At 51.0% G+C, this 22,561-nt stretch overlaps 1 protein-coding gene and 2 pseudogenes across 13 annotated transcripts in view; 2 read left to right on the plus strand and 1 right to left on the minus strand.

The window, feature by feature from the left end:
* The first annotated feature begins 5,813 nt into the window (after nt 1-5,813).
* Nucleotides 5,814-22,561, plus strand: part of IQSEC3 (IQ motif and Sec7 domain ArfGEF 3) — a 95,031-nt gene continuing 78,283 nt past the window's right edge. For 12 of the 13 annotated variants that reach the window (XR_014803980.1, XR_014803981.1, XR_014803982.1 and 9 more), the window contains exon 1: nt 5,814-6,481. Coding sequence is in view for 8 of the 13 variants with exons in the window: in XM_084956963.1 (XP_084813089.1) it covers nt 5,937-6,481 (545 nt within the window). In the remaining 5 variants the exon portion in view is untranslated. The remainder of the gene's footprint in view (nt 6,482-22,561) is intronic. The other variant, XM_084956970.1, reaches the window with a different exon arrangement.
* Nucleotides 8,309-10,591, minus strand: LOC146403450 (large ribosomal subunit protein eL28 pseudogene; annotated as a pseudogene).
* On the plus strand, nt 15,911-22,086 carry LOC100515379 (uncharacterized; annotated as a pseudogene).

The following is a 22,561-nucleotide window of genomic DNA, read 5'->3' on the forward strand; positions in this document are numbered from 1 at the left end:
TATCCAGAGAAAACCGCAATTCAAAAAGATACATGCTCCCCGATGTTCACAGCAGCACTTTTTACAACAGCCTAGACAAAAAAGCAACCAAATGTCCATCAAGAGATGAATGGATAAAGAACACACACACACACACACACACACACACACAACAGAGGAATATTACTCAGACATTAAAAAAGAATGAAATGCTATTTGCAGCAACATGGATGGACCGAAATTTCATCTTATTAAGTGAAGTAAATCAGGCAGAGAAAGACAAATACCATATGATATCAATTTGTATAATTTTAAAAAATGATACAGGAGTTCCTGCTGTGGCACAGCGAAAACAAATACAACTAGGAACCATGGTGTTGAGGGTTCAATCCCTGGCCTCACTCAGTGGGTTAAGCATCCAGTGTTCTACGTCTAGATACTTACATCGCAACACGACAATGGGAGGAAAAATTACGTATATATGTATGTGTAACTTGGTTCCCATGCTGCACAGTGGAAAAAAAAATTGCTACACACACACACAAAAAAGGATCTGATGTTGCTGTGAGCTGTGGTGTAGGTTGCAGGCGTGGCTTGGATTCTGTGTTGCTGTGGCTGTGGTGTAGGCTGCAGCAACAGCTCCAATTGGACCCCTAGCCTGGGAACTTCCATAGGCCGCAGGTGCAGTCTTAAAAAGCAAAAAAAAAAAAAAAAAAAAAAAAGAATAGAGTAAAGGAAGAGCAAATGGGAACACAAGTTAAGTAGAAAAGGGAAAAATAAAGGTAAGGGAGGAAATCAGTGAAATAAAAAGTGGACAAACAATAGAGAAAAACCAGTGACTCAAAAAACTGGCTATTTGAAAATATGATAAATATGGATAAATATCTAGACAAACTGATTTAGAAGAAGGAGAGGGAGGGGGAGGAGAGGGAGGGGAAGAGGGAAGAGGAAGAGGAGAGGGAGGAGGGGGAGGAAGAGAAGAAATACCCAAATTACCAACATCAAGAATGAAAGAGGACATGCTGCATGTCAACACGTTTGACTCTTCGATGAAATGGACACATTCTTAAAGACACTTGTGGAGTTAGATTACCACACGTATAGTGACTTAAAACAACATATATTTATCATCCATCTCAGAGTTCTGGAAGCCAAAAGTCTAAGATGCATTTCTCCTGGCTAAAACCAAGGTCTTGGCAGGAGTGCCTTCCTCTGGAGAGCTCTGGAGGAGAAGTTGTTTCCTTCCCTTTTCTAGTCCATCTGCATTCCTTGGTTTCTGGCTTCCAGAGAGCAGTGGCCTCACTTTGACCCTCTGCCTCTGTTCTCACATCTGACACTCCTGCCTCCTTCTTATGAAGACTTGTGATTACATTAGACCCATCAGATAATCCAGGATAATATTCCCAGTTCAAGATCCTTAACTTTATCACATATTTAAAGTTGCTTGGGTCACCATGCTGTAAAGTAGAAAGTTGACAGAACACTGTAAACCAGCTATAATGAAAAAATAAAAAATAAAAAAAGAAGAAAAAAAAAAGTTGCTTTTGTCACATAAATTAACACAGTCACAGGTTGTGGGGATTAAGACAAAGACATCTTTGGGAGGTCATGTTGCCTTCTAGAGACACAAATTCCCAAAATGGATACACAAAGAAACAGAATGTTTTTAAGTAGAATGTTTGAATTCAAGAACTTGATTAGAATGTTTGAAGAGCCCCATATCTACTAAAGAACTTGAATTTCTTGTTTAAAATCTTCCCACGAGGAAACCTCCAGGCTGGGATGGCTTCAGCGGTGAATTTTGTCAAACCCCTAAAAGAGAAATGAAATTTGACTCATCACACCAAACACAAAAAAATCAACCCGAAATGGATCACAGACCTAAACATAAAAGGATAAACAATGAAACTTCTAGAAGAAAACATGGGAGAATATGTTTTTGGCCTTAGGACAGGCCAAGAATTTTTAGACAGGACACAAAAAGAAAAAAATGGATAATTTTTTTTTTTGTCTTTTTTTTGCTATTTCTTGGGCCGCTCCCTCGGCATATGGAGGTTCCCAAGCTAGGGGTTGAATCGGAGCTGTAGCCACTGGCCTACGCCAGAGCCACAGCAACGCAGGATCCGAGCCGCGTCTGCAACCCACACCACATCTCACGGCAACGCTGGATCGTTAACCCACTGAGCAAGTGCAGGGACCGAACCCGCAACCTCATGGTTCCTAGTCGGATTCGTTAACCACTGCGCCATGACGGGAACTCCTGGATAAATTTTTCATCATCAAAATAAAAACCTCATCAAAAGACAATACTAAGAGAATGAAAAGGTAAGCCACAGACATTTGCAATACATGCATCTGACCAGGAGTACTTTCCAGAATAGAGAACACTTACAACTCAATAATAAGCCAATTCATTAGAAACAGTGGAGATACACAAATGGCCAAAGGCACATGAAAATATGCTCAACAGCATTAGTCAACAAGGAAATACTTATTAAAGCCATATTAATACACTCCTACTCACTCAAATTGATAAAATCAAAAAGGCTAAAAATACCAAGTGTTATCAAGGATGTGAAACATCTGAACCTTTCACACATCGCTGGTGAAAATAAAAAACTGTACAACCACTTTGGAAAACAATTTCACAGTTTCTTTCTAAGTTAAATGAATATATATTTATATACACATACATATTTAGTATATGACTCAGCAATTCCAATTTTATATTTTTCCTTCTGATAAAACACATTAACATAAAACATGAAACATGAAAACATATGTGTCAGAGTTCCCCGGTGGCCTAATGCTAAGGATCTGGTGTAGTCACTGCTGTGGCTCGAGTCACTGATGTGGCATGGGTACAATCCCTGGCCTGGGAACTTCTGCATGCCATGGGCATGGCCAAAAGAAAGAAAACATATATCCACACAAAACATGTGAAAACATGTCTACACAAAGACTTGTTCATTACTGATCATAGCAGTTTTATTCAAAATAACCAAACCGGAAGTTCCCATCATGGCTCAGCAGTAACGAAACTGACTAGTGTCCCTGAGGACGTGGGTTTGATCCCTGGACTTGCTCAGTGGGTTAAGGATCCAGTGTTGCCGTGAACTGTGGTGTAGGTGGCAGACGCGGCTCAGATCCCGAGTTGCTGTGGCTGTGGTGTAGGCCGGCAGCTACAACTCCGATTCGACCCCTGGCCTTGGAACTTCCATATGCCACAGGTGTGGCCCTGAAAAGATAAACAATAATAATAACAATAACAACAACAACCGGAACCTGGAAACAACTAAAATGTCCATTAACAGGTGGGTAGAAAAATTACGGTATAGCCATACCATAGAAGATTACTCAGAAATAAAGAACAAACTATCAATATCTGTTAAGAGAATAGATGACCTCAAAAATATTATGCTGTGGGGAAAAAAAAGACACGAGAGTATATACTCTATGATTGCCATTTATATGAAATTCTAGAACAAGCAAAACTAATCTGTCTTGACAGAAAGCAGATCAGTGGTTGACTGGAGATGAAGATGACAGCAGTTGACTGCAAAGGGGCATGAGGTAGTGACCTCAGTTTTTTGAAGTGATGGAAATTTTGGTTACGTGGGTGTATATATTTGTCAAAACTCATTGAACTGTGACCTCAAAGTGGGTGCATATTATTACATGTGAATTGTAACTCCATAAAGTGGTTCTTTTCAATAAAAGGAAAGTTTAAAAATGAAAACACTTCGGCCCTATTCCTAGTGATTCCAACACAGCAGGACTAATATGGGGCGCAGAAATCTGCATTTTAAACAAGCTCCAGAGATAATCATGCTACAGGCTGTTTCACTTAATAGAAATAGTATTGGTCTCTATGAATGCCCAACTCTTAGATAACAAATCAATTAAGCAAGCAAAGGACATTCAGAAGAAGAGTGTTTGAGTTTTTGCATGCCCCCATTCCACACCCCAACCTCCATTCTTTAGCTGGAATTCTGGTCACTTCCCAAGTATCCTCCTGGGTGCTCTGCTCTCCCAACTGTTGGCTCAGCTGTGGATATGCTTCCTTCACTCATTCTTCACAAAAGGAACTCTGCTAGGAAAATAAATGGGAAGAAAGCAAAATAAAAACCCATGTGCAGAAAAACCAATATATTTTCAGAGCACAGATTCCTTCCCATAATGTCACTCAAGTTGGGCACCAGATGGGCTTGGCTAACCCAGCTCACTGGTCGGCATATCTGTGGTTTCAACAGATATGCCGACCCTGGGGGAACAGCAGGTAGACAGGGAGGCAGGTGGACCACCTGTGTGGAAATGGAACAGTACAACAGATACGCTAAAGGCACGCATAGCCCAGAGGAAAGGGTTGGTTTCTGCTAAACTAGATTGAACAGCAAAGCTCTATTTCCATTCCTTGGACTTTCCCTGCTGCCTGTTCCCCATCTTCCTCTCTTGTGTCTACTTGTTGAAACACTTCCCATCCTTCAAGGCCCAGCGTGAATAACACCTCCTCCTAATCAGATCGCCATCGTCAAACACTTTTCAGTCCCCTGAACTCCTATGGCACTTGGCTTGAAGAGCTCTTACAGAAATTTTGATTTGCATTTTAGTTATTTGTGTGCATGCCATATCTATTCTACTAGGTTATAATCTCCTTGATTATAGAAACTATAACTTGTGATCTATGCTGCATAGCCTGCAGAGTTCCTAGTACCTTACTTAGCACTTAGTGTGTGTTTTATGTACATTTACTGCAGAACTTAACGAATGATTCAGTCCATGCTGACTCATATCTCTGAGCTTTTGGTTGTGCTGTTCCCCCCTTTCTGGAAAATCCTTCTCCCTTCAAGTATTATTTCTTCCAATGAGCCTTCCCCAATTCCCTAACTACTTGCCTAGCAAGCACTCTAGGCAAATTCCATCTTATCACTTACAACCACTGCTGTGTATATATTTAAATTAAATATTTATTACCTGTTTCATCTACTTAATCAAATGCTTCAAGAAGCTAGAGAGTCCCTCCTAGTCATCCTACCTTACTACCCCAGCCCACTTTGGTGTAGTACGCATTTCATACATGTTTTTGAAACAGAATGATCTCTTCAGAAGTTTCTGGAAGCATTAGTCCATGACACAGAGGGCCTGGCTCATTTAGTCTGTTCCCATTAGAGAGGCCAAAACTGTCCTGAGGTCTCATTCCCAGAGAAAACCCAGCATAAACAGCCTTTCCACCTTAAGTTTCCTCTGAGGGAGTAGGCCCAGATGTGCTCTGGGGTCCCTTGCTGCCCTATGAACTTTGTGCTCCAGGGAATCTTCCAGCAGAATAGACTGCTGAGAACACAAGAGGCAAGTGGGCCTCTTCTCAGCAGGTCTTTAGGATGGACCCCCCCAGGCCTCTGGGATGACTGGATATAGGAAAAAGAATCCGTGACCTTTCAGACTGTCTCTTTTAAATACGTTTCTCTCTCCTTTCGCCACCTTCCCTTTCTCCGCGTCCTCCTTTCCCCAGCCGCTCTCTTCTCTTCCTCTTTCCTTATCTGATTCTGTTCTCCTGCGGGCTCCCATCGCACTTTCTCTGTGCGGCTGGTTCTGCTCGCCCGGCTTTCCCTTTCTCGCCAGATTTATCTCATCCATCCCGGGTCCCCATCGTTTTTCCTGCCCCTCTGCCCACTCTCACTCTCCTCCCTCTCCCCTGCCAGCCCTGCAGGAAGCCTAGACTCCTCACGAAGCCTAGAGGTGGGAGGTGGGGCGGGGAGGGGGGTGCTGGCGTCGCGGTCCCGCCCCTCGTGCGTGTGTGAATGTCTGTGTGGCAGTGACGCGGCGCCGGCGGCAGGGAGGGAGGCTGGGCGGGCTGAAAGGGAGGCGAGAGGATCGCCGGGGCTGCTGGGCTCCTGGGCGCCCTCGCGCTCCCCGCCGCCTGCCGAGGCGCTTGCAGGGCGCAGGCGGCGGCGGGCGGCATGGAGAGCCTGCTGGAAAACCCGGTGCGTGCCGTGCTCTACCTCAAGGAGCTCACGGCCATCGTGCAAAACCAGCAGAGCCTCATCCACACCCAGCGCCAGCGCATCGACGAGCTGGAGCGGCGGCTGGACGAGCTAAGCGCCGAGAACCGCAGCCTGTGGGAGCACCAGCAGCTGCTGCAAGCCCAGCCTCCGCCTGGGCTCGTCCCCCCGTCCCCGGCCCCTCGGTCGGCCACCCCGGTCACTGCCGCCGCCGGGGCCCAGGAACTGCTCCAGAACCACGGACAGCTCCCGCCCGCCGGGCCACAGACCGCGCTCGAGCAGCCCCCGCTTCAGCACCACGGACAGCTCCTGGCACAGCCCCAGCCGGGCCCCAGCAGCCGGGCTCACGCACCCCAGTCGCCCCACCAGCACCCAGTGGCGCCAGGGGCCGTCGCTGACAAGGAGAAGGAGCGTCCCCCGAGTTGCTGTGCTGCTACTGGAGCCCTCCTTCAGCACAAATCCCCCGCCGCCCTCGGCAAGGGCGTCCTGAGCAGGAGACCCGAGTGAGTGGGGAAGAAGGGATGAGGACCGCTGTGGTGGGAGGAACGGAAGTAAATAGGCGTGAGGAGGGAACGGGGTAAAGCCGGGTGCACCTGAGTCAGAAGGACTAGGGCAGTGAGAAGTGGAGGGGTGAGAAGATGCTTGGGGGTAGAAGTGTGTCAAGGAGATTTGGGGGAAAGGAGGAAGGCTATCAGGGTTTGAGAGGGTTTGGAAGATTTTGAAGCAAAGGGAGTATCCAGACCATCATTGGGGGTAAAGGAGGAAAGAAATGGGGCTTAAGTGCTTGGAGTTATTGGAAACTAAGGTTTTAAAGGGTTCAAGACTGAGGGCGAACTGGGGGTGAAGATTTAACTAAAGAAGAGAACAGTTGAATCTTTTTAAGTTAGAAAAAATTTGGATAGGAGTTTGGGTAGTAAATTATTAGAATGGAGAGTGAGATATGAAAAAGACAGGTTTGCAAAGGGAAACCATAAGAGCTTTAAAAAGGGCAGGGTCCAGGAAGAGTAGAACTGGGGCCTGAGGGGGTTCAAGAAGGCAAAAGACAAGGCCGAGAGGCAGGATGATGTGAGAAGGCAGGGGGCTGGAGACAGAGGAAGAGGAAGAGTGGGAGAAAGCATCTCTCAGAGGAATAAGCTGGCTCTTAAACTGATGCAGTGGGAATCAAAGCTAGGAGTGGTTGATTTGTGGAAGCTTACTCTGCTCTGACCTGAGTGGGTGCCTCTCTTCTGAATCCCAACAGACCCAGAGGGGTGCAAGGTAACAACAAACCAAGCCCATGGAGGATCCCTTTACATCATCAGGACTCGGTCTGGTTAGAGCTTTTTCCTCTGACTCAAGGAGAATTTCTGTGCAGGGTGTTAGCAATTGTGGAAAGCGAATAATGATAGGTGAGACAGTTGGCATACGGAGCTGGTATTTGGATGTAATTCCTGGTTAAATTTCTTTTATGGCTGGTGACCGCAAACCTTGTCCCCCTTTGTGATTTGGTGATAACTGGAATCTCACTTTAGGTCCAGAGAGAAATATTAATGCCTAATGAGAAACTCTGGGACCTCAAGCTCCTTCTTTACACCCAAAGTCCATGAACTAGAGATGTGGAAAGAAGGGATGAAAGAGGACTAGAATGTTCTCTCCTCTGTATTGGGAAGGCTATGACCATGTCAGCTTCCTTCCCCTGATTAGGCAGGTGATGGAAGAACAGCTCACGGAAAATCAGAACCTAGTCAGCGTCTGACCCTGACAATGGGAATGCTAAGGGAGCTGGAGGTTGGGGGGTGAGAAGGGAGGTGAGCCAAAAAATCTCATCTTCAGCAGCCTTGGTGTGCTTTAGGTCTAAGGATATTTGTGAAGATTTGTTTGACGTAGACTCATCTTCCCCTCACATCTACCGCAGTTAGAGAAGTTGGGTCGGGACACGTTACCTTGCAGGGTAGATTTGACCAGATCCTTGGTCTCTTCGGGGGGGGGGGGGGAGAAGAGCCAGATGATCTGCCTTGATGGGCCCAGAGCATCTGACTCAAGCCCCAAGAGGATGCGGCTTTTCCCCTCAGCTTCCTCAATGGTTCACTTGCCCTTCCTTCAGTTTCACAATTTTCTTTCCTTATCTGGCAGAAAAAGCAGAAAGTCAGTTTTCCCTCAGTGCCTATGGCTCAGCAAAAGGCAAAAAAATTTCCAAGATACTATGTGGCTTCTTCCCCAGATGGGGGAAGAGAACTATCCCATTCTAGTTCCCGGGGGGTGGGGGGCACAGCTTCCCGGTAATTGCGGTTTCTTCACTTCATTCCTCTCCTTCTCCTCTTCCACCACCTCCCTCATTTCTTTCCATCCCTTCAGGGGACTGTGTGGGCAAAAAGGGTTGAGGAAAGATCATTATTCTTACGTAGGGACTCTGCCACGGCCCCCAAAGTGGCTTAAAAAGCCCAAACTCTCCCCGCCCAGGTGGTCTTGCTAGGAACCCGGGGATTTCAGGAATCACACAGATTCCTATCCAGCCTCACATGTTAAACCAGAGAGAAACCGTAATGTCTTCATCTTTCCCTCTCCTTTGTCCTGCTTTTGCTTCTCAAGAGGGCAGAACAAAAATAATTAAAATGGTGGAAGAACGTGGAAGTTGTTGGCAATCCTTCACTTAGGAAGTTGTGCCAGGCACCAAGTGGTTAAAACTCCTTCCTTTCTCCAGGTCCTGCAGCTGCCCCCCAGCCCCAGCCTGGGCACCCAGAGACTATGAGAGCTCAGACACGTCTCGCTCTCTCCCCGCAGCTCCCTCTCTCCTTGGGTGGGAAATCATGGACATCTAGGCTGACTGAATGCCTTTGGGATCACCCATTTCTCCGCACTGTTTTGCTTCACTTCAACCCACAGAACATAGGAAGGAACCATCTTTGCCAACTACGTTTGGCCCCACCCTGCTCTCTACTCGTGACCCCCGTTTGGCAGTCTGTCCTCCTTTGCCCAATCTCTCAGCGGTGCAGGGCTAGATGCAGGCAGCAGGCAAGGGGCAATCCCCAAGGATCGGGTGAAGAGAGGAGAGGAAGAGCAGCCAGGAGCCCTCTCCTGGGGATCCCCAGCTCTTACTGAGCATGCCAATGTAGGAGCAAGACGCGGCAGAGGGGAGTCTTTGGGTCACAGTTTTGCTGCAATCTTTTCTCATTTCTTACTTCCCATTCTCCATGTCACTGAAATGAGAACGCAGTGCTGGTGAGGTTGCTGAGGGGTGGGTGAGGGTTACCAGGGGCCACCCAATGTTAGATGCATCATCTCACCACACAGTTTGTCTCTTATCCCCAGAACTCATCTTCCTGCCCAAATCCAGGAGGAGGAGCCCTGAGGACCCTCGGGCTGGGAAATAATAGAATGTTTAATTGTCATCAGATCTGCATTAATAAGCAGCCTGGCCTCGCTCCCTCTTTCAGCTGAGGGAGATGTGAAGGTGGTGGCCTTGGAGGTCAGGCCGAGGAAGCAGCACCGTGGGGGTGGGTGAGTGCAAAGACATCACAGAAGAGCAACACCCGATGGGTTAAAATTCTTTCTCTGCTGCTTCCTGGCTCTTGCTAAGCTCCCGCCCCCACTGCTTTTGCCGCTTAATGAAAGCAGCAATCTAGCTTCCTCCTCTTTATTTTTTCAATCAAGGCTCACAGCATCTACAGAATTGATTATCCCTTTCCTGGCTGGAACCAGAGCCTCAGCCTGACCTGGCCAAGTCCCCTCCCCACCATGGGCGCACATGACCCTACCTGTACCTACTGGCTTCAGTGTGGCCATGGCCTCTCTGTCTGAGCATGTGTTTGCCCACCCACCCAGCAGTTGCATTTAGAGCCAGGGGGTCCCAGGGCTTGCCCAGGTCCCCAAGCCCACAAGCAGAGAATTCCTGGAGGCAGGGTAAGATTCTGGCATTATGATTCGAATTCAGCTCCTACCCTGAACTCTGCACCTCCAAGGGGTGAGGAAGTCTGAATGGCCCCTCAGCTCCTGTCTTCTCCTCTTCCTTGTCTCTCCCTTTCTCTCTCCGCCCCCCGCCCCCCGCCCGCCGCCCAGGAGACTGACGTCCTTATTGCTTTGGGAAAGGGCACGGCTCAGGAGCTCTAGGTGGGTCTGCTTCCTCTTCACCATCACAGGCTTCTGGCTGCGCAGGACGGTGCTGGCTCTGCGGATGGCAGCCATGCGCAAATCTGGGTGGTACTTGTTCTTTTGGATCATGTGCCAGATGCTGCTAAGAGTGGCTCAGGCGTTCTTGTTGATGGTGGTCCGCACGTAGGAAGTGGCCGGCTTTCACTGGCCCGGATCTCTGCTTCGTCACCACCACGACCCCTTTGCCGTCTGCCACCGCTCCACGCCCACAGTCTTGTGGTGAATCAGCCCGTTGTAGTGGAAGGAGTTGCAGGCCTTCAGGTTACTGGGTTCGGTGCTGTACGTCTGCTTGTTCCTCTTGATTAGGAAGCTGGAGCAGTTCCCCACCACCATCCATTGCAGATGCGCAGACATGACAGCAGCTCACCTCCTCTCGTTGCAGCGGCCGGAGATGGAAAGAGTTCCTTGTCTTTTTAATACCCTTTCTCTTCCTCACTACTTTCTCCTTTCTGTCTTTCCTTCCTTCTCTCTTCCCCCTTTCTTTCTTCCCCTCAAACATTTTTTCTCGCCCATATTTTCTTCTTCTGTCCTTTGCTTCCATTTAAGCTGCACAAGAAAGTTTTCTCTTCTCTGCTCCCATCCTTTAAGGGGAAACTAAATCTTGGGTCACTCTTTGAGCTCCATGCTCTCATGCTACCTGAAGGTCAGGGTGGGGCATGGCTGGAAGACCACCGAATGTGCTTTTTAGCCTGTTGTCTGAGATGCCTACTGGAATGGGGGGGGGGTCTCTGCTCCTACTGAGTCAGGGTTGTCTGCTTGGAGGTGGCAGCTCCTGATGGGCCCCTCCTGGGAGCTACAGGGAGGGTGTGAAAGTCTGTCTGTCAGTCAACTCTATCGCCTCAAGTGTCTGGTCCGTTCAAAATCCTGCACTCCATGCTGGGAAAAGACAGGAAAGGCGCAGACTGACCTTGCTGTTCAACATACCCGAGATGGAACTAGAACCATCTAAATAAGCATAAGCAGATTGCAGGTACCCAGAGCCCTCCCTCTGTCAGAACAGAATGGGATAAAGGGTGGGCATACAAACCACAGTCAGAGCCCAGAGCGGTTTCCCTGATTGGCATCAAGGAAGAGTGGAGCCAAGGAGAGCTGGAAGGGGAACAGAGCCGAGAGGAGTCCCTCCACGGAGCTCTCGGTGCTGCTGTGCTTATCCCCCCACCCTCTGACCTACACCCCCACCCTAACCGCCTCCCACCCCAGGGCCAAACCTATCAATGTGGGAAGAGATCTTGGCGCTCGGGTCTCTTCTGCCCTGTGGCCAAGACCTGCTTGCTGAGGAAGCTGCGTTATGGCCTTGCTCACCGGCTGGCCCGTCCTTCCCCTCCCTGTCCCAGCAAGGTGAGGACTTGTGGCTGCTCAGCTGGAAAAGGGGCCTGGATAAAGGCTCGCAGCAAGGAGGGCACGTGTGTCTTCTGTTCACCTAGCAGCTGGCATGCAGTGGGCACTTGAGACGATCTGCTGTTCCCCTGCCTCTTTGAGGGCCCAGACCACTGTCCTTCCCTCCCTCTTAGCCAAAAAGAACACAATTCAAGAGCAGGCAGCTGCCAGCCTCCCTGCTCCTCACCAGCCCCTGTGCTTTGCTCCACGGCCATCCTCTTCCTTACTCCGAGCCCTTCCCAAACCCACACAGTCAACATCACTGGCCTTCACACAGGCATCCTGGCACCTCGTCCTCTTGGCCTGAAACTGAGCTGGAGGAGCAGCAGTTGGTCCTGCTGATTCAGCGAATTTCTGTGCAGGCCTAAGTTTCAGAGATCACTTAAGAGAAAAACAGGGAGTTCCCATTGTGGCTCAGTGGTGAAGAGAAAAACAGGGAGTTCCCACTGTGGCTCTGCGGTAACGAACCCGACTAGTATCCATGAGGATGCAGGTTTGATCCTTGGTCTCGCTCAGTGTTAAGGATCTGCTGTTGTCGTGAGCTGTGGTGTAGGTCACAGACCCAGCTCAGACCTGCGTTGCTGTGGCTGTGGTGTAGGCTGGCAGCTACAGCTCTGATTGGACCCCTAGCCTGGGAACCTCCATCTGCTGCGGCCCTAAGAAGAAAAAAAGAAAAAGAAAAAAGCAGATGGGGTCAGATCTTGGGCAAGAGTGAATGAAAGGGAGGGTGACATGAAAACCCTGGTCTGGAAAGAGACTTGGATCTTGAATTTAAACCCCATGTAAAGATTTTTAGACAGAACGCCCTGGTTGCAGAGCCTAAACATTTTTCACTCAGGGGCCCGAACATACTCAGGGCAGCAGCGGCTCAGCAAGGCGTTTCTCAGTTAGAGGTCCTGGGGATGTTCTCATTGCACTGGCAGATCCCCAAACGCAAGGCCACCTGGCAGGATCTCCAAGGCTTGGGCCACTGCAGCTCCTTCCTCCTCCGCTTCTGGAAACGCACAGAGTGTGAGTTCCCACACAGGCTGCAAAGGGTTTCTGTTTTCCTGCAGGAATGGAGTGGTCCTCTCCATTTCAGGCAATGAGGGCGGTAACAACCAGAAAACATCAAGAGTAGAGCGAGGGAGAAATTAGATTGCTCGGGGTGAAAGGAACTTGAGGAAACCACAGAATCACAAAACTTTCGAGATCCAGGTGGTTCGGAACATGGGCTCTGGAGGCAGGCACACCTGCGTGTGAATCCTGCTCTACCACCTGCCAGCTGGGAAACCTCACATTCACAGGCTGTCTTCTTTGAGCCTTGGTTTTTTCATGTATGAAATGAGGAATAACATCCACTTGAAAGGGTTGTTGTGAAGTTGTTTTTGTTTTTGTTTTGGCTTTTTATCTTTTAGGGCCGTACCCGCGGCATATAGAGGTTCCCAGGCTAGGGGTCCAGTCGGAGCTCTAGCTGCTGGCCTACACCACAGCCACAGCAATGCAGGATCCAAGCCATGTCTGCGACCTACATCACAGCTCACGGCAACGCCGGATCCTCAACCCACTGGGCGAGACCAGGGATGCAACCCACGTCCTCATGGATGCAACCCATGTCCTCATGGATGATAGTCGGGTTTGTTAACCACTGAGCCAAGATGGGAACTCCTGGTTGTTGTAAAGTGTTAAAACTAGATGGGATCATTTGGGGAGAACTGTTCCAGGCACGTAGTACTCAACAGGTTGCAGTATTTCCGCAGGTAAAGAAACCAGGGCCCACCACGCATCCAAAGTCAGACCACAGCTACCGATGAGAATCCAGGTTCAGGATCCCTTCCATTCTTCAAGGCCACATTTCTACACATGACCTTTCCTTATCTGTGCTCTATCCCTGACAGTGTGCGCCCCAGCTACCCCAGATATGTGAGTGGCATGCTGCCTTGAGTGCAGCCAGGCAGGACAAATCCGCCATCCTTAGTGGTCTGGGATGGGGTCTCACGACTTCATAGCTGGGAGATGCTGCCTTAAGTCCAATCTAAATTTCTTCAGTTACATTTAAAGATTGTTGACACTTTTCTTAAAGGCACTGAAGGGATCTGAGTTATCACTCAACACCCCTATGGTGATAAGGAAGACTGTGACTATTTTCCGAATGGGGAAAGCTAGTCTCGATTAGTACGTGGACTTGTCAAGGACAAAAGTGGAGGGCAGGGAATGGAGTCTGAACCAGAGGAAGGTCTCCTATTTGCTGGAATGAAAGCTAAGCCCATTTCTCCAAATTCTTCCATCCTGAGGATGGAAGGTAAGAACGGGGACCCGCTCTTTGCAGGACTCTGAGGTCCAAAGGTGAGAAACAATAGAGGGGAGGGACGGAGAAAAGGGGAAGCCTGATCTACTTTCGGGGTTTTGGTGGAGGGTGGGGATCAGGGGGGCTGGAGGAGGATTCTGCTTATTCTCGTCAAGCCCAGAGGGTGAAGGTGTTTCTTGTCATAAGGACTCTCTTAGACGAAATACCATTTGGGAAAACAAATTTTTAAAAAATGGAAGAGAAAAGATGGCCCACTTTTAAAATTCTCTCCACAGTGATTGTGGCTGTGGGGCCATCGCAGGCAAAGATGTGTGTGTGTGCACACACACGTTGGGACACAGGGTGGGGCCAGGCAAGAGCTGTTGTGCTGTTGTTCTGTTTGGAACCTCCGATCCAGAGGGTTATATAACTCTGCGATGCCGGGCCTGTGCTACCTTTCCTCCTTGGCAGGGAGGTGGGCTGCTGTGGGCCGGAGGCCTGCAGACTGGTCCAGGTCGCTGCCCAGGGAAGCCCCCTGCCCCCTCGATATGGTGTCAGACCATTTCCCCTGGGCAGAAAAGGGCTGGGGGGTGGTTCTTAGGAGCTGGACCAGGGTCCCCCAGCCCCTCTGGGGGGTCAGGTGAATATCAGAGCTAGAAAGGTTCTATCAAGCCCTTTGGATCAAACTACTCATTTGGCAAATGCGAAAATGACGGCCCGGGAGAGAAGTGACAGGTGCCCCCAAACTGGTCAATGGCAGAACTGGGTTTAGAACTCAGATTCTCATGCCGTACTCTTGTCAATCTGCAGTGAGGGACTAAGAGAACCAGCCGGGACCACCCGTGAGTGTGCAGGCCATACTTACTGCTAGTGATGGGGGTCTCGGGCACCGAGGCAGGCTGTCTTCCAGAATATCTCACCTATGCCAGCCATTCACAATCAGAGATCCTTTGGGTATTTCAAGGTTATCTCCCTTGTTAAAATGCAAATTCTCCTAGGACAAGAAAAGAACGACCCATTTGGCTCTGCCAGACTCTGGTACTTGGGCAGCGTCTGAGGGCAGGTTTGACAAGGGAGGAGGATGCCTAGCAGCCAGGGCAGGAGGAGGCTCGTAAGGTGTTGGAAGGCCCATGAAGGAGGCTGCTGAGAGCCTCCACTGTATTTGGCAGGGAAGTAGCACTGCCTTGCCTGGGCCTGGTAAGCAAAGTGGAGGCCAAGGGCTTCCCACATTGGCTTGTCTTGGGAAATTATCTGGGCTGGAGAAGCGATACTTTCCCAATAAGCTTCATGTGTGCAAGTCATAAGGCAGGAACTTAAGGAGCATCCTGGTGCTAGGTAAGCACCTTTGATCCTTCCTGGGATCTTAATCCTTTAGACGGCAAAATTTCACCCAGCTCCACTGGGGTTTGCTGTGGTCGGGGAGATGTGGGCAGGCCGCAGTTGGTGCTGCACAGGCCTGAAGAGGATGGGGGCGGAGGCTAAGTCAAAACCCAGTAGGTGTTTGATGAATGCCGCTGGAAGGAATAAACCCTCAGTGCGTGGGGCCCAGGCAGGCTCAGTCATCCTTGAGTGCAGGCAGGAGGCTGGTGTTGGGGCTGAAGAAGATCTCAGTGGAGGGAGGTCCCCTGGAATAGGCTGTGCCCAGGCCTGGGAGCACATGTGAAACGCAGGATTCGAAGCTCAGTTCTTAAGGCCATTTCAGGAGTGAGGGGGACATGGGTGCTCCTCCCAGATCCCACCCCAACCCTACCCATGGGTGCGGAGAGCCCTCTGCCCCCAGCCTCTGCCTGGGAAGCTGCACTAACAATTAAGTGTGAGAAAGCCCTTGGAGTGAATAGTTCATCACACACATGCTGTCAGCAGATTGAACTAGAAACGGAAAATGGGGCTATGAGGATAGGAGGGAAAGGAAGCCTGAACCATAGCCATGTCTCTGGGTAGGAAGAGACCAGCGTAGGGTGCGGGAGAGAGCTGGATTCTGGGGTCACAGTCTGGCCCCAGGGGAAAGCAACAGGAAGCAGCACCCGGTTCCAGGCCTCACCTGTTTCTCAGCCAGGCAGGGTCAGCTCTGGTCGGGGAAACGTGAGGATGCTGAGAGGAGGGTGAGTGAGTGTGAGTCAGGTGTGAATGCGTCTGTGGGACTGAGTGGGTGCATCTGGGCATGGGTGAGTGTGTTCCTGCCTTGGGCAGGGGGAGAGGAATGACGACCCACATGGCACAGGCCTTCTTCCTGCCTCCCCGCCAGCTAGGATCGCCACCCTCTTAGCACTCTGGGTTCCTTCTTTCTCTGAGTGCTGGTTTCTCACTCTTGGCCAGCTGGCTCCTCCTGGGTCCCCCCCCTAGAAAATGGGGTGAGTCTACACTGCCTCCACTCTCTGCTTTCTGCTCTAGGGAGGTAGGGGCCAAGCTGCAGAGTGGCCTCCCCTGCACCTGACTTGGCCCAGCTGTGGCCAGGGCATGGTGCCCGTGACTGCTCCAGGCTGGATCTGTCTGGTCAAACCAGCTGTCTCCCTGCCCCCAGTCAGGGACACCCCTCCCCATCCCAGCAGAGAGGCAAGGGAACTCCACAATTGCTTCCTTGATAAATGCTTCCAATCTACCACAATTTTCATTCAACACATCAATTCAACACAATGATTATTTAAAACAGCAACAGCAACAAAAACTCTGCAGAGCAGTTGGGAATCTCTTGCTTGTGTGTGTGGAGTTTCAGCGTTTCTGGTGCAAAGCCTGGTCTTTACAAACGGAGATGGCTTGGCACTTCCAAACCAGCTCATTTGGCATTTTGGACATTCTTGGAGCTTCTCAAATCATAAGAGCCCACTGAGGAGGGCCAAAGGGGATTCCAGAGGCAGGTGAAGACACGGTGCTGGGCAGCAATGGAAGAGATACTCTCTCCCAGCAGCTGGACTCCTGAGCCTGGACCCCTGCGTCCATCCTTACAGCCCCCAAGTGTGAGCCTGCAGCAAACCCCATCTCCTTCTCCTGACCTTGACGTTCCCTCTGCCCAATGGGGACAATCAGTCTTTGCCCACCTTTGGGCCCCTCTCTGCCCTCAGTCCACCAAGTCTGTGGCAAAGCAGAGCTGTTCAGAGGTTGCTGCTGCAGGCAGCAAGGACTTACCTTAGATGAGAAAGTGACTGCCAAATGATAAGAGCCTTAGGAAGGGACCTCAGAATCCACTCCTCTTTTAGAGGAGAAAAAAAAAAGGAGACTGATCCTGCGGGCCCGGTGTCTCGGGGAGGGCAGCCAGGCCCTGCAGGTGGGGGAGGGCCGAGATGGATCCTGCAGAGGCGACCAGCTCCAGATTCCCAGGAATTTCCCCTGGGCTCCCTCTGGACAGGCCTGCGTAAACCCGGGAGCAGCAGGACGGACGAGCTCAGGACGCAGCCCCCTCCTGCCCCCCGCCCCCAACTGGCTCGGGAGCCCGGGGAAAACCCTTCCTTCCTGGAGCTGCTGCGTCCCGGGGGCTCCTGCGGGGGCGGGAGCGCGGAGCCGGGCTCACGGCTGCGTGGGCGGCCTGGCGAGCGGCCGGCGGGCGGCGCGGGATCTCCCGGCCCACGCGCCCCTCGCCTCGGGCCGGCGCTTCCCCGCGGGGGCGGCCGGGGCGGGGCCCCCGGCGAGGCAGCTGCTGAGTCACGAGCCCAGGAGTCGCAGCCGCACCCGCCGCACCTGAGCCCGGGCCCCGCGGTGGGTGAGAAAGGACGCGTCCCCGGGGTCTGCTGCGCCCCCAACGCCCCCGCGGCCCCGCCCCCAGCCTGGCGCGCCGCCCGCCCACCGCGTCCGCCTCCCGGGAACCAGGGCCGAGGGAGGGGCTTCCGGACTGCGGCCCCGCCCCCAGACCCGACTCACCGCCCACCGCCCGGCAGCTCCCCAAGGGTGCTGACGCTCAGGCTTCGACGTGCGCCCCCCCACCGGGACTCCGCGGCCCCCCTCCCGGGCTTCGGCGAGTGCCTTCGCCTTTCTGGGAGAAGCCGCGGGGGCGGGCCAAGAGGGTCGAGGAACAGGATAGTGTGACAGAGGTCCAGCTCTACTCAGCACCCCCTCCCTGGCCTTCCTTGCACCTCGCCACCTCAGCCAGAAATCCCAGCTCTGTCTTAGCCTTCCATGTTTATGTTTGCATTTTGTAGAAACACGTAATCTTCGAATTCTGGCCCCACCTGCGATGACTGCAGTAGTTCAGAACGTGGCCTCGGGTTTGAGCCCTGACTCATGTGCTAACTGTGATCCTCAGCAGTGACAGCTTTGGTTTTCTTATCTGTAAAATGGGGGTAGGGAGAGTGCTAACCTCATAGGACTGCTATGAAAATTGAGTTGATGCCAACACAGTGCCGAGCAAGCCAAGCGTCCAGGTGGGCACTGCAGTTATGTGGGGACCCCTCTGGCAAAAACTGGGTCACAAAGCGCTTTTTGTCTTTTCTAGGGCCGCTTTCCGGGGCATATGGAGGTTCCCAGGCTAGGGGTCCAATCAGAGCTGTAGCAGCCGGCCTATGCCAGAGCTACAGCAACGCCAGATTGGAGCCATGTCTGCAACCTACACCACAGCTCACAGCAATGCGGGATCCTTAACCCACTGAGCAAGGCCAGGGATTGAACCCGCAACCTCATGGTTCCTAGTCGGATTCGTTAACCACTGCACCACCACAGGAACTCCGACAAAGCGCTTTTTGAATGTAGAATCTTCCAGAGGGCTCAGAACAGAGCTTCTCCTTCCCTCTCTGACAGCTTCGCAAATATCTGAAGGCAGTCAGTCCCCCTCCCTGGCCTCCCCACCACTGTCTCTTGCCAGCTGGCTCCTTTTCCTTCCCATGAACACTCTGAAGCCTACACTTGCTCTCCATGTGGGGCTAGGGGTGACTCTGCCCACTTCATCCCGGGCTTTGAGCTCCTAGAACACAGGAGCTGGAGAGAGTCCTTTAGCCAAGGGGATGTGGCCCAGCCAATTGGGACAAAGGAAGTCCCTCCCTCACCTTTGCCCGAGCCACCCGGGGTTCTGGACCCTGCCTGGCTCTAGATGGCACAGAGGAACACGCTCGCTTTTTCAGCCCTGGGGCCACAGATGGGACCTGGCAAACGAGGTCAGTGAAAGCCCCTGGGCCCTTTCCACTTCTGACCACTGGTACTTGTGCAGGTGACTTCGTTTTAACACCCAGAGTGCTGAACTTTTCACACGCCGTGTTTGCATTGTGAAAGCTGATTGTGTTCCTTTTAAAATTTAATTGACTCTTTTCAAATACGTAATACGTTGAGGTTGTATAAAAGTGGAAAGATGCAGGTGTTTACAGTGAAAAATGTCTCCCCACCCCTGTTTGCCACTCACCCCCACCCCATCCCCAGCAACTACTGTTAGCGATTTCTTGTGTATCCTTCCAGGGATAGTCTTTATATATTCAAGCAAATGTGTATATATTTGTATAGACATATGTGTTTCTTTTCACGCAAGTGATAGTATACTATACACTATTCTGCATCTGGCTTTTTCCCCTCTAATAATCTATCCTGGTGATCCTTCCACATTCAGGATAAAAAGAGCTGCCTCATTCCTTTCAATAGCCGTAAAGTATTGCATTGTGTGGCTGTGAATCTAGGTCTTTTCTTCTTGTTCGCTGAGCATGTGGAAAGCAAGCTCTAGGTAGCCTGCTTCTGTGTAATCCTTTGGGGTGGGCTTTTCAGAGGGTGCAGTGGGTGTTGAGTGGGTAGGCAGACATTACCCGAGGGCTCCACTTGAATGTGGCTCTCCAGCTGCGGACCTTCTGCTGGAGCCTCCTACAGACAGTGGCAAGTTGCAGTAGAAATACGATTCAGGGAGCGGGCTTCCCTACCTGAAAACTTCACGGCTCTTCTAGCTTCTGGCTAATTTGTTGTCTGCAGTTATCAGGGCTGGGGGAGCTGCCAGGGTATTATACGCTGGTTCAAAATGAGCTGAAACTAAGTTCTAAAACCCCACCTGCTTCTGGAAGTCTTTCTGAACTGATCTGAGAAATAAATTGAGGTTCTCACTGCCTCTCCCCCTCCTTTCCACCCCAGGCTGAGTGCACTCCAGTCCTTGCTAAGGATAAAATTAATTCTTTATTCCTGTGGCTTAGAAGTGATTGTTTTCTTTTCTACATAAGTATATGTCTGTGGCATCTGTATTTTTTCTTTCACTTAACAAATATTTATCAATTGTCTACTGTGTGCCAGTTACTGTTGCAGGTACCAGGATATAGCAACACCAACAAAATCTCAAATTGCTTCATGAAGCTTATAGACAAAAAAATAATCAAGATTAAATATTAAAACATAGTTTGTCTGATGGGATAAGTGCTCTGGGGAGAAATAAAATGGGATGGGGGGGGCTGGGAGTAAAGGGATTTGCAACTTCAGGCTGGGTGCTCTGGGAAGGCCCCCCTGAGAGCTAAGGGAACACCGGAGCAGCACTGGAGAAGAGGTTCTTATCCATAAGGGGGAGGAACATTCCTGGCAGTGGCAGGGACAGCACAGAGGGAGGGAGCCATCTGGTTGTGCAGGTAGGGCAGGGGCAGAGGGAGCGCAGGGAGTGTGGTCTGAGGTGGGTGCCCCCTACTCAGGGTGGAGGGGGGTGGGAGAGGGGTGCAGGGCTGCAGCAGATGTCGAAAAAGCCTCACCTGGGATTTCCAGATCCACCAGACAGTGTTTGGAAGTGCGTGGGAACATTTTAGTTGTCATGGTGGCTGGCAGGGTTGCGGGAGAAGCATTGCTCTGCTGGCATATAGTGGGCAAAGGCTACATCAAACGTCCTAGGGTGCATAGGGCAGTACCAACAATGAAGAATGTTCCTGCCAGATGTACCAGTGTTTCTTGCTGAGACACGCTGTTAGGGCCTTGGGACCCATTATGGGGAGTTTGGCTTTTACTTTGAGAAAAAATTGGAAGCCAGGGGATGGTTTTGAGCAGAGAAAGCTGAAAAAGAACCTCAGCTGCTGGGTTGAGCTTGGGTTGATAATAGATTGAGGAGGAAGGGAGACAGAAGCCAGGAGATAAGGAAGGAGGCTATTGCCCCATCCAGGTAAGAGTCGGAAATAGCTTGGAGCACCCTGGCTGCAGAAGTGGCGATGAGCAGTCAATGAAGAGGACTTCCTGACCATGAACTTGGGTGTGAGAGAGGGGGGTTGAGGATGAATCCAGGAGTTTGGGCTGAAGTTATTCGAAGGATGAGGTGGGGCATATTTAGGGAGCAGTTGGGGGTGTGGATTTTAGCCACACTCAGTTGGAGATGCCTGTTTGGTGTCCACGTGGAGATGACTGGCAGGCTATTGGATGGACTGGAGACATAAATTTGGGAGGGCTTTTCAAGCCTTGAGACTGGAGGATCCCACCAAGCAGCGAGAAAAGACCAAAGAGGGCTGGTATGGAGCCTTGTCAAGAGGTGGGGGTGGGAGTTCCCACTGTGGCTCAACAGTTAACGACACCCGACTAGTATCCATGAGGATGTGGGTTCAATCCCTGGCCTTGCTCAGTGGGTTAAGGATCTGGCGTTGCCGTGAGCGTGGTGTAGGTTGCAAACATGGCTTGGATCTGGCATTGCAATGGCTGTGGCATAGGCCAGCAGCTGCACCTCTGATTTGACCCCTAGCCTGGGAAACTCCATATGCTGCAAGTGTAGCCCTAGAAAGACAAAAAAAAAAAAAAAAAAAAAAGAGAGGTGGGCGTAACTTCTCAGTGAAAACACCAAACGGCACATCTATCTCTTCTCTCTGCCCATCTGCCCATCAAGGAATCTAAGGCCCTTGACTTTTTCCTGGGGACATCCCTCAAGGATGAGGTTTTGAAGCTTATGCCTATGTAGAAGCAGACAGTGCTGGCCAGCGAACCAGGTTCAAGGTACTTGTCGCCATTGGGGATGACAATGAACCTGTTGGTTTGGGTGTCAATTGCTCTAAGGAGGTAGCCACTGCCATCTGTGGAGCCATCGTTCTGGCCAAGCTCTCCATTGTCCCCATGCAGCAAGGCTCCTGGGGGAACAAGACTGGCAAGCCCCATACCGTCCCTCGCAAGGTGACTGGCAGCTATGGCTCCTGGCTGGTGCGCCTCATCCCTGCCCCCTGGGGCAGTGGCATGGTCTCAGCCCCTGTGCCCAAGAAGCTACTGATGATGGTGGGAACTGATGACTGCTATACCTCTGCCAGGGGCTGCACTGCCACCCTGGGCAACTTCGCCAAGGCCACCTTTGCCACCATGTCCAAGACTTACAGTCACCTCCCTCTTGGTCTCTGGAAAGAGGCAGTGTTTACCAAGTGTCCTTATCAGGAATTCACTGCCCATCCTGAAAAGACCCACACCAGAGTTTCCGTGCAGAGGACCTAGGCTTCAGCTGCAGCCACCGCATAATTTTATATGAGAAAAATAAAGTGAGAAAAGCTCTGGGGGAAAAGAGTCGGGGGTGGGGGGGCAAAGAGGGAGCAGAACAGCTGGAAAACCACGAAGTGTCCCAGCAAAGAGGTGTCCCCATGAAGAGAGTGGCAGCAGAGTCACCCCCAAAATGTGGGGAGAGGTGAGCTGAGCCTAATATCGTTATTTGGGGATGGAATTTTTATTTAGGCTCCTCAAGGGCTGGAGTCCTCTGTGTACATTTATTTAACAAGTATTGACTGAATACACGATGCATACCAGGCTCTGCTATGTAGGTACTAAGGATTTAGAGTGAATGAATCAAAGACTCTGCCATCACAGAGAAGACAGATATTAAAAACAGATATTAGGGAGTTCCCGTCATGGCGCAGTGGAAACAAATCCAACTAGGAACCATGAGGTTGAGGGTTCGATCCCTGGCCTCGCTCAGTGGGTTAAGGAT

The sequence above is a fragment of the Sus scrofa genome, chromosome 5 (genome assembly GCF_054392235.1).
Source record: "Sus scrofa isolate SSC_HxYL_T2T_F1_AM1 chromosome 5, Sscrofa_HxYL_maternal_Yorkshire_Landrace_v2.0, whole genome shotgun sequence".
NCBI classification, from domain to species: domain Eukaryota; kingdom Metazoa; phylum Chordata; class Mammalia; order Artiodactyla; family Suidae; genus Sus; species Sus scrofa.